We start from the raw sequence: 18,873 nt of genomic DNA, 5'->3' as shown, positions 1-18,873 counted from the left end.
AATGACAAAAATGACAAAAATGACAAAAATGACAAAAATGACAAAAATGACAAAAATGACAAAAATGACAAAAATGACAAAAATGACAAAAATGACAAAAATGACAAAAATGACAAAAATGACAAAAATGACAAAAATGACAAAAATGACAAAAATGACAAAAATGACAAAAATGACAAAAATGACAAAAATGACAAAATGACAAAAATGACAAAAATGACAAAAATGACAAAAATGACAAAAATGACAAAAATGACAAAAATGACAAAATGACAAAAATGACAAAAATGACAAAAATGACAAAAATGACAAAAATGACAAAAATGACAAAAATGACAAAAATGACAAAAATGACAAAAATGACAAAAATGACAAAATGACAAAAATGACAAAAATGACAAAAATGACAAAAATGACAAAAATGACAAAAATGACAAAAATGACAAAAATGACAAAAATGACAAAAATGACAAAAATGACAAAAATGACAAAAATGACAAAAATGACAAAAATGACAAAAATGACAAAAATGACAAAAATGACAAAAATGACAAAAATGACAAAAATGACAAAAATGACAAAAATGACAAAAATGACAAAAATGACAAAATGACAAAAATGACAAAAATGACAAAAATGACAAAAATGACAAAAATGACAAAAATGACAAAAATGACAAAAATGACAAAAATGACAAAAATGACAAAAATGACAAAAATGACAAAAATGACAAAAATGACAAAAATGACAAAAATGACAAAAATGACAAAATGACAAAAATGACAAAAATGACAAAAATGACAAAAATGACAAAAATGACAAAAATGACAAAAATGACAAAAATGACAAAATGACAAAAATGACAAAAATGACAAAAATGACAAAAATGACAAAAATGACAAAAATGACAAAAATAACAAAAATGACAAAAATGACAAAAATGACAAAAATGACAAAATGACAAAATGACAAAAATGACAAAAATGACAAAAATGACAAAAATGACAAAAATGACAAAAATGACAAAAATGACAAAAATGACAAAAATGACAAAAATGACAAAAATGACAAAAATGACAAAAATGACAAAAATGACAAAAATGACAAAAATGACAAAAATGACAAAAATGACAAAAATGACAAAAATGACAAAAATGACAAAAATGACAAAAATGACAAAAATGACAAAAATGACAAAAATGACAAAAATGACAAAAATGACAAAAATGACAAAAATGACAAAAATGACAAAAATGACAAAAATGACAAAAATGACAAAAATGACAAAAATGACAAAAATGACAAAAATGACAAAAATGACAAAAATGACAAAAATGACAAAAATGACAAAAATGACAAAAATGACAAAAATGACAAAAATGACAAAAATGACAAAAATGACAAAAATGACAAAAATGACAAAAATGACAAAAATGACAAAAATGACAAAAATGACAAAAATGACAAAAATGACAAAAATGACAAAAATGACAAAAATGACAAAAATGACAAAAATGACAAAAATGACAAAAATGACAAAAATGACAAAAATGACAAAAATGACAAAAATGACAAAAATGACAAAAATGACAAAAATGACAAAAATGACAAAAATGACAAAAATGACAAAAATGACAAAAATGACAAAAATGACAAAAATGACAAAAATGACAAAAATGACAAAAATGACAAAAATGACAAAAATGACAAAAATGACAAAAATGACAAAAATGACAAAAATGACAAAAATGACAAAAATGACAAAAATGACAAAAATGACAAAAATGACAAAAATGACAAAAATGACAAAAATGACAAAAATGACAAAAATGACAAAAATGACAAAAATGACAAAAATGACAAAAATGACAAAAATGACAAAAATGACAAAAATGACAAAAATGACAAAAATGACAAAAATGACAAAAATGACAAAAATGACAAAAATGACAAAAATGACAAAAATGACAAAAATGACAAAAATGACAAAAATGACAAAAATGACAAAAATGACAAAAATGACAAAAATGACAAAAATGACAAAAATGACAAAAATGACAAAAATGACAAAAATGACAAAAATGACAAAAATGACAAAAATGACAAAAATGACAAAAATGACAAAAATGACAAAAATGACAAAAATGACAAAAATGACAAAAATGACAAAAATGACAAAAATGACAAAAATGACAAAAATGACAAAAAAGACAAAAATGACAAAAATGACAAAAATGACAAAAATGACAAAAATGACAAAAATGACAAAAATGACAAAAATGACAAAAATGACAAAAATGACAAAAATGACAAAAATGACAAAAATGACAAAAATGACAAAAATGACAAAAATGACAAAAATGACAAAAATGACAAAAATGACAAAAATGACAAAAATGACAAAAATGACAAAAATGGCAAAAAAAAAAAATTACTCTAATATTTGATGTAAAATAAATTTTCACGTGCTTTCCGCTACTCTAAAATTTTAAACGATACTGTCAAAATATTAATTATCAGAGACTTCGAAGAATTTTTCAATTTGTTTCCGTCATCCAGATAACCAAAAAAAGTGAATTGAAGCTTCCAGACTCGTGAATTGAAAAATGCTACCGAAATACGCAACAGTCAAGTTATGAATGCTGATTACGCTTCGCGCAGCTTCATCGCCAGCAAAAGTAAATTCTTAACTCACTTTCGAAGCAAACCCACCCATTTGACTAATGACCCCATGTTGGAATACTTGAAGACCCTTTTCAGTTGCAGAGGACACAAAATTAAAATCTCAAACCCCGGGACGAAGGAAAGCTCCGAATTGGTCCTTCTGTCAAAATGCCCCAAACTTTGAACTTGCACTTGTAGGAAGGCTTGGTGGACATTAATCTCGTTGCTTTCTGGTCAAGTCCGTCCTCTTCTGATGGGTTCAGCTCCATATGACTAACAGCTCAGCAGACACAGGAAATTATTATGATCTAATATGGGCGATGGGACGTTCGAGTCTGAAAAAGCTGTCTGGCTGGAATCTCTTCTCTGTCTGTCATATTTATCGGAACAATTTTGCCAACCGATCGGCTACTGGTTTTTCCTCCGTTTTTCCATCACGAGCCTTGGTCCGTTTAATCTTTTTTTTCTTCTTTCATCATTCAATATTTGAATGAAACCTGTCCGTCGACTAGTCTACGGTAGCCACTTTGACCGGCTGGTGGACTAGCGATAATTAAGTCATCTAAAAGTGAGGATTGGATTTTTCACATTAGGAAAAATGATACCTTGAAAGGGGTTTTGATTCGACTGATTCATCAGAATATTAAAGATTGCAAATTTGAGTCCTATGGTTAGAGATTTTTTTTTCATTTTCGTTTTTACCACGCGAACGATGATCAAGAAATTTGAAGATCTCATTGAAATTTCATCGGCCAATAATGACCCTTACAATTTTCAAAGTTCTTCAAACAGTTAGTTGAAATAAAAAAAAACAATAACAGTTCATTCTTGAGATACCTCAATTTGACTGATGTTGTGCTATTTGGGTTCCTTGAAGCCGCCGTCCTGCCAAATAAGTAACCGAAAAAACAACCGACGCCGGCTCCAACTTTGTTGATAATTTATGCACGTATCAATCATTCGCAATATCTAACGAAGGGCAAACTTTTAAGAAGTAGGTATAATAATTGTTTTCGGAGGGTTTGTGTTGATGCTGACGAGGACATGAACCATGTTTATATGAGCCAATGTGCGTAACTTGGAAGCATGTAGGTTTGTTTGATTATAGTTCATATTGGAAGAAACTTAAGGTTTTTGATATTTCACTGAAAATTTTAAAGGAAAACAGGACCCGAATAACACTGTAAGTTTTTCGAAAATGATTTTATCTCAAAATTTTGCAATAAAATTGGTTCAAGTATGAAGAAATGTCATAACTTAGAGCAAGTTCACTGGTGTTGGGAAAAAGTGGTAGAAATTCTGACGTTTTGAAAATTTTACCATGCAAAAATGTTTTCAAGATCTTGGGGTGTTGTATTTTTTTTACAACACTGTTTCTATTTCAGCCGTAGGTGATAGAAATTGAGCTATTTTTGCATCACAGCATGCGAAAATACAACACGTGTTGTAAAAAAAACTAGAAGGCAACAAATCTTGAAAATGTTTTTGCATGGCAAAATTTTCAAAATGTGCTGTAAGTGTCGAAATTTCTACCACTTTTTCCCAACACCAGTGAACTTGCTCTTAGCTGGTAGAAGTGTTTTAGAAACATTTGAAGTAAACACGGCTTTGATGGAGATCGAAGTAGTCATCGACCGACGAATGACGTGTTTTTTGTCCAAGCGCTGATTTTTTTATTTATTTCAAAAGTGAATTTTTAATACATAAATATCAAGAGTAATCATAATCTTTGATAAAGACCTGAAATGGGACAAGCAATGAATTTCGGTGGGTTCTCCAGAGTCATCAGGATCGGCCAACCGGGGATGTCGTCATTCAAACGGAATTAATCAAGGGGCGTTTAGTGGTGCCTTTCCAGCAGAACTTAGTCTAGCGGAACATAGGTGATGGATACTGCATAGGTCTAATCAGCATTCGATGGATACGCGAACGAATATTCAAACCTGAAGCACAATATATTTGTTATTCAACAGCAGAAATCTCAAAGCTAAGTATTCGCTTTTATTTTAACTTCTCCGTTAAAAATTAGCACAAATAACTTGCAACAAGTTCTTCCGTCATCTCAATTTTTAGTTCTAGATTATTGAGCATTTTCATATTTTTGGTTTTAATACTTCTTAAGAACAGCGAATGCTTGGAAAACTAAGAGTTGGTGATGAAATGAGAATCTTGTCCGAAATACAGACAAATATTAATCTTTTTCCAAGTTTAACTTCCTGGTGCAATCACTTCCTCTGTTCAATTTAAAACGGGCAGTTGGTCTCTCAGGCAACCAAATACTCAGAACAGTGGTCCGGATTTCAGTTGAGTTTTCTTAAATTCGGTCAAAACGCTGAAAGTTTTTCTCAAAACAACATATTTTCTGATTTTTTCCTTATTTTTTTTTATTTTTAGAACTTCTAAATATTATCTTGATTACTACTGAAACTTATTTTGAAATATCAAGGATAGGTAGGAAGTTGTGCTAAAAACTTCCAAATAGATAGCAAATGAAAAAAACAATGAATAATGACTTCAAAACTCCAAGTATAATTCTGTTAATGTACATACTTGTTCTACCAGTTTCTCAAAAGTGAGAAACTCTAGAACAGTGGTTTTTAAAGTGGTCCCTACCGACCCCTTGGGGTGATGAGAGCTTCCAGGGGGGCGGTGAGCTCAATGTTGAAATTTGGGGGGCGTTGGAAAGGCTCAGGGAGGGGTGGTAAGGTCGTTATCCACATTTACCCAAGTAACACAGATTAATTTGTAAGACTCTTTAAGCCTCTTATGAAACCTAAACTTGATCCAGTAGTCTGCAATAAAACTTGAAATGTTGCTTGGATTACACAAATCAGGAAACAACATGATTTGGAATAACAACGAGTAAGTTCGATGCAAAAAATGAAATTACGTTACAAAACTAGACATCAGGTTGAAGACTAAAATATTTATAATTTCACAGAGAAGGCAATTTTTTTGTTCCAGTATCTCAATAATTATTTTTTAATGTAACTAAAAGATTTTTTTTAAATTGTCACTGATTTTGTATACGCTCTACATGTTGATCTTGTTTGGTTAGAATATTTTGGTTTATACTAAAACAAGAATAATTTTAGATGGCCATGCTTGATAGTCTTTAAAATGTATTGTCTTCAAAAATAATATAAACAGAAAATACCTTTGAAAAAATCTGTATTCAAACGCGTTCACGGTGTCTCTGGTGGAACGATTTTATTTATCGAAAATTAGCATCGCTAATTTTTGCACCATTCGAAAGCTGGGACTTTCCCCTTTCATTTGAGCCCAAATTTGAAATAATCCACCGGGGGGTCTAGAACATTTTATTTTTTTTGAAGATTTTTTAACCTTTTTAACGGTTTTTTTAAAGTCAAAATCGTACTAATCACTGTGAAAATTTGAATTAATTGCTATTTTAAATCCCCCCTTCTCTCCTACTCGCGATGTTTCAACTCCTAATGACAAAAGATAGATTTTAAATTTGTTCTGGCCATATAAAAAAAGTCACCTGCTTGACTAAGATTAGGTTATTCATTTCATACTTTAAGCAAAGTTACATTTTGAATAAGTTCCTTATCTGGGCAAATATATGTAGAAAAATTATTTTAAGCATTTTAAGCCACTGCTTCAAATACTGTTTATGACAAAAAATCTGATGACTTCAGATCTGAAAACTTAAAGTGAATTGAGAGAATATTTTCAGATAATAGTATTACATCAAATCAACCTTTTAAAATTGTTGAAAACAAAGTTGATGTTGAGATTTTGTAATCTTTTTTTCCTTTTTATAAAAAAAAAATCAATGAAAGGTAATGAAAGATTAGGTTCAGTTCATGTACGTTTGAGAAAAATGAACAATCTCGAATTTTTGCTTGAAAACTTACATAAACTCGACCACATTCTTACATACACGAGTGCGAGTGGTTCCAAAAACACTAATTTTTGCAATCAAACATAAAGAATAGATTGAGTTTTTTTTTTAATTTTATATATGACACTTTATCATGCTTGTGATACCCTTGTTTAAGGTTTAACAATCAATCAAAAGTAAAAAGTATGAAAACCTTCAGAAATCATCAAAAAGATTGAAAGATTTTCAACCAAGATGTTTGATTTTGAAATTCAGGTGAATTATTTGAAATTTGGGCTTAACTGTAAGAATTAAATCTGATTTGTCTCCTAGTCCCAAATGTTTGTTTAAAAAGTGTTCGATCTAACTTAGCTCAGAACATAAATAACTAAATTTTCAAGATAGGTGGGAGACCCTAGAAATGCTCATAACTTCAGATAATACTGATCAATTTCATGTAAAAGATTGATTTTTCAATTTAAATAAACCGTTTTGAACATTGATACACTCAACAATCAATAACTAAGCTCGTTGAATACTTTTTCTGGTCTTAGTACAATCAGTGGTGAGAAGTTTTATTAGATTTTTCAAATGAAATAATAATCACTCTGTTTGTGACAGTCCAACTCTTTTCTCTCAATTTGTATCACTTTGATGTCTTCTACAAAATTGTAGCCAGGGAAATTTCCTATTAAATCATGTTACTGACATATGATGTTGGATTAGCTCTAAGGGAAAGACAATCGTTTTCACAGTGATTAGTATGATTTTGACTTTGAAAAAACCGGTAGAAAGGTTAAAAAATCTTCAAAAAAATAAAATGTTCTAGACCCCCCGGTGGATTATTTCAAATTTGGGCTTAAATGAAAGGGAAAAGTTCCAGCTTTCAAATGGTGCAAAAATTAGCGATGCTAATTTTCGAAAAATAAAGTTTTCTCCCAGAGACACCGTGCGTTATCTGTGATTTAGTGATGGATTTTTTTAAAGAAATTGTGTAAGATTTTTTTTTATTAGTCTGGATTTACTTATTAGAATCTTTTTTAATCTTTAAGACCCGTGAATGCGGCATAGCTTTGAACAGGATTCAGATATCGAGAAGTAATACTATTCTCACGTTATTTTACCGGCTTTACAGTATTTGTATTCAATAACGCAAATAAGTTTTCAACACTAATTCAAATTAATGGTAAATAGAAAATTTTGTTTACCAAAATTTAAGATATATGATTTGATATCAAACTCATTAATCAGTTTAAGTAAGTGTCCAGGAAACTTTACATAGAATTAAGTATTTACTGGAGGTTTGAAGCAATATGAGGCCCTTGGAACCAGATTGCCCGGATATTTATTGAAAAAAATCGTCAAAAGTCCGGTCCGGCCCGGTTGCCCGGAATTATTCATTTCATTTGCCAAAACAAACTAAATAAAATCAGATTGTGTTTTTGAAATTTTTATTTATGCTTCCAAAAAGAATTTTTTCGGACAAATTTTAAAGAAATAATCATGAAAAGTTTTTTGAATGTCTGAATAAAAACTGCTGATAAATTATGACTAAAAAATTTTTTCAAGTTTTTTTTTCTTGATTTTTTGTTAAGAAATTATTGATGGGTTTTGAAAAAATTTGCCTGGATATTATCCGGGTTTTGGTCGACAATTTTGAAATCAAATGCCCGGATTTTGACAGGTTCTTAGATAAAATATCTCGGATGTGTCCGGCTCGGGTACGTGCTAAAAGCGAATAAAAGCAAATTTCGAGTAAACACGCTTTTAATTTGTTATGTTTGGTAATTTTCCATATATTTTTCAAAAAAAAAGCTCTTTTCTTTCGAATCAAATAGTATGCAAATAAAATTCTAAAAATCTGAAAAATAATGAAATATAGTTCAAAATATAAGAATCGATTGACATTATTAAATCAAAATTGACCATTTTCACACTAATAATACTACCCTTTTGGCTCTGAGGGCCTCATATAAATTTAAACGAATTTTGAGTTAAGCCTTACAACAACATCAAGTCAAAAGCTAATGGCTGTTTAACTATCCCAATTTTTATTTTTTCAATAGATTTTCTGAAAATTTGCTCAGGGAGCCGTTGAGATCAAAAATTTTGCAAAAGGGGGCTGTAAGTGAAAAAAGTTTGAAAACCACGGCTCTAGAAGATTACCCAGATTCGGAAACGGAGTTAGCAGGGTATGTAAAATCAAATGGGTGTATGCGCCTGAGCGTGTAGAATCGAAACAGCGCATGCACTGATAAATCATTTTACACATTTTACAAAAAAATTTCACACATTATCGGAAAATATATGTAGCTGTCAAAATGGTTTGTGATTTTTACACACCATGCAAATTTGAAATTACACATAATCCGGATCCATCTGGATAAGAAAAAAAGTGTTTGAAAAACCCCTTGTTGTTTTCCTCTATCAATTCGGTGACAGTTGGACGAAATTTTTAAAGTCAAAATATTTACTCTTTTCAAAAACCATCCTTTGCGAGTTAACTTCAATTTGTTTTGAGTTGAAGTTTCAATATAAATAATACATTTCAACAATTTCCAAGCTCCAAAAAACGATTGATTTGTTATATGCCCTATTGTGATATTCGTTCACATTTCATATTCATGAAAAGGCGGACATGCCTCAAAAAAGGCTATTTGAGGAACCTTTTTGAACTTCGAGTCCAAAGACGGCTACTTGAGGCTCTATTTGCAACTTTAATACTAAGTGATGCGATTGCCGTGTCACAAAAAGGCAATTTGAGGAACCTTTTGTAACGTTCATGCTCACATTCGAGAAAATTGAAACGCTCTTGGCATAATGTGTGAAACACACACATTTCTTTTCCTTAAAGGGTGTTTTACATTATTGTGCAGCAGTACCTTCACACTTTTAATGTGGTGGTCTACTTATTTCCGGAATATGTGAAATTTCACACACTAATGTGTGAGATGTTTAGTCAGTGTGAGCGTAGCTAGGAGAAAGCAGTTTTTTCGTTAGTGAGATGAACAATCAACTTTATGCTACGGAAATGATTTTTTTTGGCTTGATTTGAGAGGTTTTCAGCCACAGACTGGTTCGCCTCTACGGAAATGATTAATATATAGAATTTTTCAGCATTTAATTATTCGTCAGAATTACTGCACTGTTGTTTCTAGCATAGCATAGGGTGACTACACACATCTTGCATTGGCTGATACACGAGGTACAACTGATAATCAAGAGCAACGCAAGATGCCAAAATAAGTATCTGGATTCAATATTCATTCCAAGTGCTGCTCTTGAAAATCATTGTGGTACCATGATGCACACCGTGACAAGTCAATGTAATCATAGAAAGGATTATCTGAAACAGCAAAAATAACTCTTTAGGTGCAGAGAACTCATACGACCCATAAAGCTGTTTCAGAAAGGAATAAGAAGGGATGTTTAAGTGGGAAATCCTATATGGAAAATAGGATTAACGAAATATGTATAAATAAAATTAAAATAAAATGAAACAATCTCACCAAAGTCCATTGATAGGCGATGAGGGAAGGAGACAGCATGGGTTGAATTGTATTAGATGGACCTGTTGAACTAATGGTGACCATCCTTGTACCTTCAAGTCACTGTTTCATGATAATCCAGCAAGTGCTTATGTATCATTTTCGTGATTTGAGTGCTTCTTTTCTTCTGATGATATTTTATTTAACACGTCACTCTTATCCTTACACATATTTTGAAGAAAAAAAGCTTCAAAACAGATAAAAACTAATGTATTTTCACGAAAACAAATGAGAAAATTTCCAGGTCGGAAAAAACACGTCATTCCTCTAGCAGGGCTTGCTGTGATCCCGAATTACTGCACTGTTGTTTCTTCTTAAAAGAAAACACCACAACTACAGTACATTAAAAAAAATAAATTTGGTCGAATATACCCGAAAAATATTCGATCAACTAATGGATAATAATAATTTTGAAAATTTATATGGACGCTAAGAAAAAGAGTAAGGATTTTTTCTTTATTAGTGACACTTTACAAGTAAGGAATGTGTAAATAATTTTTACAAATATTCCTCAATTTTATTCAGAGCCTCAAAATTTTTTAGTCTGCTTGTAAAGATTTTTCAAGAAAGATTTTATGTTTGTATAAACAAATTTATTATATAGCACTAAAATATCTATGCATTTGACAAAATTTAAATCATTTAAAATAATAAAAGATATTTGTTCCCAATGCAACGGGAGGCAGTTGGGGCGTGGGAGTAATCTGGGTGTTAAGCGGATGATTTATATGCGCCACTCCGTAGAGATCATCCTCCTGTTTGATGCGTGCCCGGCTAAGAGACCCATCAATAGGGTGGGTATATTATGTATGGCCCTTGATCACCAATCACCCCACCGTTCCTCGACCTGTTGACCCTCAAACAAAATCCCCGAACAAATTCGCAGGAAAACAACCTGGATAAAAGATAAGTTCTCCGGTTGGCTACCAAACTCAAACTTAAAGAGAAAAGAGATTCTCAAAAGAAATCTTCACAGGGCCCACTTTCCCCGACCGAAATTCCCCAGATTTGCTTAGGAGGTTAGAAAGGGGGCTGAAAACGACGAGTCAAAAGAACGGAAGTCAACCCAGACTTCCAGTAAAAGCGGAAACCGAAAAAAAAACGTGACCTTTAACTCTCAAATAAAAGCTACATCAAAATACTTCAAAAGACGTCTTCTATTCGCCAAAAATAAAGTGGTGTTAAAGGGATTTTACAAATTCATTTTCCGAATTTTCCTAGCTGCCTGCTTACATTCTCTATCGGGAGATTTTCCCGCTAACTATCAGCGCTCGCAAGCGCTGCCTGGCTGGCTTACTTTTTCCCTCTGAAATCTATCTTAGATGGAGTGCATTTGCTTCAAATTAAATGGCCATGTGTGGAATTTTTCCTAGGAAATTATTCTTTCTCTCAGTGCGATTTAAGGGTTTGGGTTTGGGTGCTTGTGTGTAATTAATTACCCATCGGATATGCTCAAGCAATCATTCGGAAGTGCTGCCGTAGTGTGGCACTTACAAAAATAAAATTGTATCTTCCACAAGATTCGAACTCACAACCTCGGGGGTAACGCCATAATTCTCTGTGCACCGCCCGAACCAACCAAGCTATTGCTGTAGGCTTGGTGAGTGCCGCTCAATTGAGGATCTGGATAAGAACGGAAGAATGTCGATGGGGATGTCAATTAGGTATGTATTCACTCGGGTTGGATAGGTGCTCAAACCTGGTTTTACACCGGAAGCGGAAAAGTCTCCGGAAAATCGCCGTGCGTCGTCTGCGGGATGCCACTCGTAGAACCAAAGGGACAGTTGCCGCCTCGCGTATGCCGTTTCGCCTGCGGTGTCTTCTGTTGGTCGAAACGTACCACGTGATGGAAATAAGATTCGGTTGACGATCGCTCGGTGCGTTGGGTTCACTTTCCCTGGCTGGATGATAGCGGATTGCAGGTGGATCGGCTCCTCCGAGAATCTGTTTAATATAATTTTTCTCATATCCAAACGCACTTTTGTGTATAATCAAAATATCTATTACCCTTTTCCAATATTCTTATCGCACTAGTAAAACTATTTGCACACTAATTGCACTCGGAGGGAAAACTGAGGGAATAAAATGTAACTTTTAAAAGATAATTTAAGACCACGTTTAATTTTTTGTAGTACCTTTGTGTACTATGTACGCGCGAAACACAATTTTTTTCCGATCTGGCCTACTTCACAGTCCAGAGAAAAGTGGACGAGAAAAAGCATTAGCCCTCAGAACAAAGAAAGTTATTGGTTTCGTAACCGGAACTTCGTAATTATTAGCGAACTGATAATCACGAAGTTCTCCGAAGAAAATTTCTTCTTATCAAGACCTTTTCATCTCATCCGAGGTTTTGATCTCCGATCTCGGGTCTAAGTTCGGGTGGAGCGAAATCAACAACCCCGGTTACCACTACATTCATACTAGTCTAGAGATGGGGTTAATAACCGGACGCATATCAACCAGCTGGTGACGACAGGCTTCAAATAAACCAAACGCAAAGCTATTACTCCAGTTGCAATCATATCTCATTTAAATAAGGGGATTCCTTCGTGACGTCAAATCTGGAGTGCTCTTGGGCGGTGGGGTTCGACGTCATTGAGTGCCTCGATTAAAGAGCACTCTCGTGAGTTCCAGTTACTGCTGGGAGTCTGGGAGTACTATCCCTGAGTGGCTTAGGGTTTGAAGCCAGAGAATGCTCTGGGAAGAAGCATTCTAAAAATAACTTTTAGGGATGCACAAGCAAAACTAGTAAATTATCGATACTGTAACACCAAGCCTCACTGTTAGAGCTAGGAGATTCAGTAGGAATCTTCAGGGGCAGAGGAGGTGTTGAACCAAATCATCACCCGCAGTGCTGGCCTAGCATCTCCAAGGGTTTACGTTCCCCTACACCCTTCCCTTTCCCTCACAGCCGCAGGGTTCGGCCAGGGCACCTTCAACATTCTGTGGAGGCTGATTTTTTAGTTTAAGGGGGGGGGGGGGTAGGGTCTAACGGGTATAAATAAACACCATTTTCACGATTTTTTTCTAGAGCTATCGTTCAAACAAATGTATTCAAATTTTTTGCATTATACAAAGCATTGTTAAAAGAACATTTAGTAATTTTTTCGCAGAAAAATATTGAAAAATGAGCCGGTGACGGAGCATTTTCGAGGATGCCTTTTAGAAAACAGGATTTGCGGTGGACACTGTATCTCAGCACAGAATCATCTGAATTCAAAAAATCAGAGCAAAATATTTTTAATAGATGTTTTTCTGGACCCCAACGTTTTTATTTAACTTAAAAATATTTTTATGAAATTTTTGTGGCTGTTTGAAGTAAAAACTACGATTTTTCACTTAAAAATCCGCCATTTTTCACCTATAAAATCTCCCCAAAGTAAAAAAAAATCAAAAAAGAAAAACGTTGGGGTCTGGTATTTTATATGTAGAAACTATGTTCCAAATTTGAAAAGAATCGGATAAGTAGTTTTCAAATGACGATGTCCACGGACTTTAAAAATGTGCTTTCGAGAAAAACGCGTTTGAAGTTTCTGCTCTTGCTTTCTTGCAGTATTAGATAGGAGGAGATAAAGGCCTATAACTTCTACAGTTTTGCTTCAATTGACTTGAAAATTTGACACAACATTCTTGAAATGTTTTACAATAAGAAAATAAAAATATAAAAAAATCGATTTTTTGAAAGTGTTAGACCCTACCCCCCCCCCCCCCCCCCTCCCTTAAGTGGATCAATGATCTGAAGCAACTGAAATACTTCAGCTTCTGTTGAAACTATTGATCAGAAAGTGTAACATCATCTCAAAAGAGAAGATGGTACAATTTCAATAAACCTGATTTTCATAAAACGGAAAATTGCTGAGAAACGCCAACCGAAGTTTTAGACCGCTCTTTTATTCATACGAACGCGAATGCGAATTTGGAATCAGCACGTCTTGATTCAAACGATTCTTAACTGCAGAAAATCATAAAAACATATTTGCAGCGTTTAATGCTTTAAATTGAAATAGTGTAATAATAAAAACGCGATTTATTTTTTAAAAATATTTTAAGGAAAAAACGGTATCCCTAAACTTTTTCCACATGGTGAAGGATACTCATCTCTCCAATGCAATATTCACACAAAAAAACCAAGGGGTCAAGGGACAAAATACACGTCACACGTGTGAGTTTTTAAGACATTCACGTATGATTATTCCTAAAAAAAAATTCAAACCTAACATTTCCCAAGTAACAATTAAAGTTTTATTCCAACCTTAACAGTTCGCTTAAGACTATTTCTTAAAGCTACTTTATAAGCCAAAGCGCATTCTACGCTTTAGCACAACTACTTTAAAGCTAACATATGGCCAAAAGGGCCCATTTTGTTAACGTTTTTAAAGCTGATTCTATACGCTATTATAAAACATCCAACAGAATAGTTTTATTCGACCTTATAGACATAGCTTTAAGAAACCTTTCAAAGCCCTCTTCAGACTATCCACAGCTCTTTTAAAACTACGTCGTGGAATCTGATAGGAATTTTACTGTGGGAGCTGTGAAATCTGATAGGAATTTTACTGTGGCAGCTGTGGAATCTAATAGAAATTTTAATGTGGTAGCTTTCTGTTCCGTGTTTTTTCTCATTTTATCACTTACTCTCCCAAGCATTTGATGATAGGTAAAGATTCCATTTAAAATATTTTAAAAATATTCTCATTCTCATTTTCAATATATCTAAGCAAGAAACTTCCTGCAACCTCAGATTTCTGGTGAAGTATATATGAAATAGCATCAAAACTTAAGCGCGCCTCAAAGAAAATCAAGGTTGACCATATTTTAAGCATTTTTTAAATAAAAAAATTATAATTAAAGGAAAAAAATAAATTGGCTCAAAAGATGCAACTTTTGTTTTGCGTTGAAATAAAGAGTACCGCCAACATTGTCAAATTTGATGAAAATGTCTAGGTTTTAGTATTAAAGTATTATTTCCAGCAACATGGCGTCAGTAATTTCGAATCAATTTCACAATCAACATGGCGTTCAGTAAATTAATATTGAAAATCTTAAGGCAGTTGTAAAACAGTGTTAAAATGGTTTTATGCCGGTTTGAAAAATGTGGTAATAAAACAATTTCAATAAACAGTTTTTAAATGGTTTTAAGAGACCTTGAATCACAACTTCGTTTGACGTTTCTCTTAATGGAATACACGCTGATGATGGATTTATCCATTTTTGAGAGAGAGAAGTTTTTCGCAATAAATGAGAACATTTCGATTTGTTGCTTGGCAAAAGGCATTCATGCAGCTTTTTGTTTTGTTTCCTTTTAACTATGAATAGAGGATGGTCAATTATCTTTAAATAAAAAGTAGGTATTGCTATCAAATAATCTCAAACTGTTTTGGAATAGAACATTTTCTGTCATCAAAAACCTTTCCTCAAAGCTAAATAATAACCCGCATAAATGAGGATTATAATCAAATGATTTTTGAAGCGTGATAAAACGTTTAGCAAACGATTATTGAAATTGTAAAAACATTGCCTGAATCGAGAATTCCGAAATGATTGAATTTTGAATGTGTAGTTAGGTTATGTAAAACAGTTAAAAACTGTTACAACAGTTGTATGGGAAAACAATTGGAAGCGATAAAACGATTCTTTGAAACGTCCTTCGGATGTTTTGCTTACTATTACCAGAACTGCATTACGCTTTAAATAAATCGTTATTTTCAATGATCGGCCAATGCTAGTGGTCTTCATTCTGAATAAATCATCTGAAACTTGTTAAGGCTGATTTAGAATGAGCATTTTCGCTTGTGATGAAACTCAATTTCTCCGTCTTTGCTGAGTTGAAGCCGGTTTCTGCAGTCTTCTAGAAATATTCAAGGACGGTTGATCAGAAAATAATTTTGTTAGTTCTGGATTGGATGACGTAAATAAAGATCAACTTCGCATTGAGAGACAGAGATGGATAAATAAAACAAGTAGTTTAATAGGCATACTTGTAAATGAATTTTCTAATACAGTTATTCTTATCGAATCACAAAAACCGTTTATTCACAGTAGGCTTTTATTCGAATTGAGCGAATAATGATGTGGACTGATTTGCGGTTGTTTTGAAATATGAATGCGGATACAACAAAGTTGTTTTTATTTTTCAGATGAATTAGACTGTGTTAATTTATATCATTTTGATAGCACGCTTTTCTCAATTTTGAGTGATAATCCTTTCAAAACAGGTTATGCTATCTCAAAAAGAGGTAAAAAAGTTTAAGCGTGTATACGTTCTTCTCGATTGTCAAATAATCTGTCACTTAGTTTTATCATGCCTACATCCAATGTTCAAATAAAACAGTTTTTCAACTTGGCTTGAACGCTAGTTTTTAAAGCGCATTGAGCGCATTATTAAAACTGGTACCAAAGCTCTAATAAAAACAGGAAAATATGTGTTTTATTGAATCTTTAGCAATACTTTTGCAACTTTTTTACAACACTCTTAAGATAGTGTTTTATTCAAGTTTTAGCAAAACTTTCAGGGCTCTTTTAAAACACACGATAAATGAAGCATTTCCTATGTTACAATAAAACCGTTTTAAAAATTGGATGCCATCGAACAGTCTTCATACAACAATATTAAAACTCAAAAAAGCCAATTGGCTTGATCTGTGTTACTTGGGTTTTATACTAAAATATTTTGAAAATCCTTAAAAAATCAACATTATGTTCAAAATACAATTAAAAAATCTGCAATGCATGTAACATGAGATAAATGATAAATATTTTTTGAAAACGGACTTACCATTACTAAACAATATGCCGGAGATATATTTTTTCTCACGCGATAAAAAAAAATCTTCCGCATAACTCTGCGGTACATTTTTGTCTTCGTCGCAATCCCACGGGCGGTGGTTTACCCAATTTCGATTGCCCTGAGTATAAAAGATGCGCCGAAAACCACACTTTATAGTCAGTTTCTTGGGAATCTCTTCCAGAATGCTCCTTTCAATAGTGGGTATGACGATCATTCTGGGAACCGTTCGTTGTCACGGTTCCTCGAACGATTCTCAAGCCGTTGCCACCAGTATCGTCAACAACAATGGGATGGGATACGAGCTCGTTCAAGCTGGATTGGATGCAATCAATTTTAAGTATGTAATGAATTTGGATATTCAATCGGTATAGTTGATTTAAAAAAAAAAAAATTCTAGAATTCAGCAAGAGTTTATGCGTTCCATGGAGTATCAGCAGAGGCTGGAAGCAGAGATTGAGGATCTACGTAGAACCGTTTTGCGATCAGAATCTTCTGTTACAAGAGATGTTGCCATGCTGCTCAACGACACAAGGTAAATATGTAACGATTTGGAATTTAACTTACTGTTAAATTAACACATTCATGGTTTTTTTTTCAGAAATATTAGAAGAAAGCAGAACATTCAACCGACTACGCAAATTTTGAAAGATTTCGTTCTTCAACTTTTGACTGAACGTCCACCGGGGATAAATCATACCAGCTCTATGGAACTGTTGGAGAGTGAAGAATTTCCCAAGACCTGTTCTGACGTCGGCGTAAAATCAGGCGGGGTGTACCGTATCAAACCGCAATCGAAGCCATTTGATGTTTATTGTGAAACGGAAGGCTGGACGGTGATTCAACGACGATTCAATGGATCCGTGGATTTCTATCGTGGCTGGAAGGACTACGAGAATGGATTCGGCGATTTTAATGGCGAAATGTGGCTTGGGTTGAGCAAAATTTACCAACTTGTCAGCTTGAAGCCTCACGAGCTGCACATTAGGCTGATGGATTTCGATGGGAAGACCGTTGTGGCTCATTACGATAATTTCCAGGTGGCCGGTCCCGGAGACAAATACCGACTGATAAATCTCGGTAAATACAAAGGCGATGCAGGGGACTCACTGGTTTTCAGTAATAATATGACTTTCACCACGTTGGACCAAGATAACGATGAATGGGACCGAAACTGTGCAGTCGAATATCATGGCGGTTGGTGGTTCAAAAATTGTCACCATGGGTAAGAAGAACTTTGAAGTTGAATAATCGATATGTTCTTATGATTTGTTTTGTTTTTTTTTTTTTTTTTTAAAGGAATCTTAACGGAGAGTACCTTTTGAAGGGAGATGGCTGGAAAGGAGTTTATTGGAACACATTCCGAGGGTTGAACTATTCTTTGAAAGAGTCGCGGATTATGATACGTGCTAGAAATCTATGAATGGTTTTTGATTCTTCAATATTATTATTAAGTTTATTAGAGACACTTTACCACTCCTGGGATATTTGTGTCTTTTAAAATTGGTTTACAAAGATGTACTAACAAACTAAATAAGTTCGAACAATTTTGCCTCTTTTACAAATTTATCAGATTTTGTTTTCTTTCTCCGTATCGTTGATCAAAACTTCGTAAATAGTTCATGTTATGTTGAACTTTTTCCGAATTTCCTGGTAACCTTTACAGTTGATGAGAATATGTTGAACATTTGAAGAGACACCACAATAAGAGCATGTTGGCGGGGTCAAGGGAAAACGCGTGTTAATCGGTGAAATCGTTTATTTAAAAAATCAAATTAAATTTCTTTTTCAAGTTTAATAAGTTTAAAATTCAGGAAAAATATTCAGTTAGGCTTTCGCTTTTCCAAATCCGAATTACCGGGCCTTACGCTTAACCCCTGCCATCAGATTTTGTACAGCCACCTTGTCCACCTTCTTAGCCGCAGAAAACCAGTCTCCCTTGAACTGCTGCTCGTCCTTAGCAGTTTTTTTGGTCTTCTTTAGGTTCCGCTTGACAATAGCCCAGTATTTCTCAATTGGGCGGAGCTCTG

The 18,873-nt window shown here is 33.6% G+C and overlaps 1 protein-coding gene across 1 annotated transcript in view; it reads left to right on the top strand.

Moving 5' to 3' along the window:
- LOC129748384 (microfibril-associated glycoprotein 4-like) overlaps positions 1-18,605 on the top strand; it is a 30,386-nt gene extending 11,781 nt beyond the window's left edge. Inside the window, exons 4-7 of the mRNA XM_055742987.1 lie at positions 17,028-17,183; positions 17,244-17,378; positions 17,445-18,068; positions 18,143-18,605. Coding sequence (XP_055598962.1) covers positions 17,029-17,183; positions 17,244-17,378; positions 17,445-18,068; positions 18,143-18,266 — 1,038 coding nt within the window. The 5' untranslated portion in view covers position 17,028 and the 3' untranslated portion in view covers positions 18,267-18,605. The remainder of the gene's footprint in view (positions 1-17,027; positions 17,184-17,243; positions 17,379-17,444; positions 18,069-18,142) is intronic.
- Positions 18,606-18,873: the final 268 nt, after the last annotated feature.

The sequence above is a fragment of the Uranotaenia lowii genome, chromosome 2, assembly GCF_029784155.1.
Source record: "Uranotaenia lowii strain MFRU-FL chromosome 2, ASM2978415v1, whole genome shotgun sequence".
In the NCBI taxonomy this organism is placed as follows: Eukaryota; Metazoa; Arthropoda; class Insecta; order Diptera; family Culicidae; genus Uranotaenia; species Uranotaenia lowii.
The sequence above is the reverse complement of the archived record's forward strand: the minus strand, read 5'-3'. Positions and strand labels throughout refer to the sequence as shown.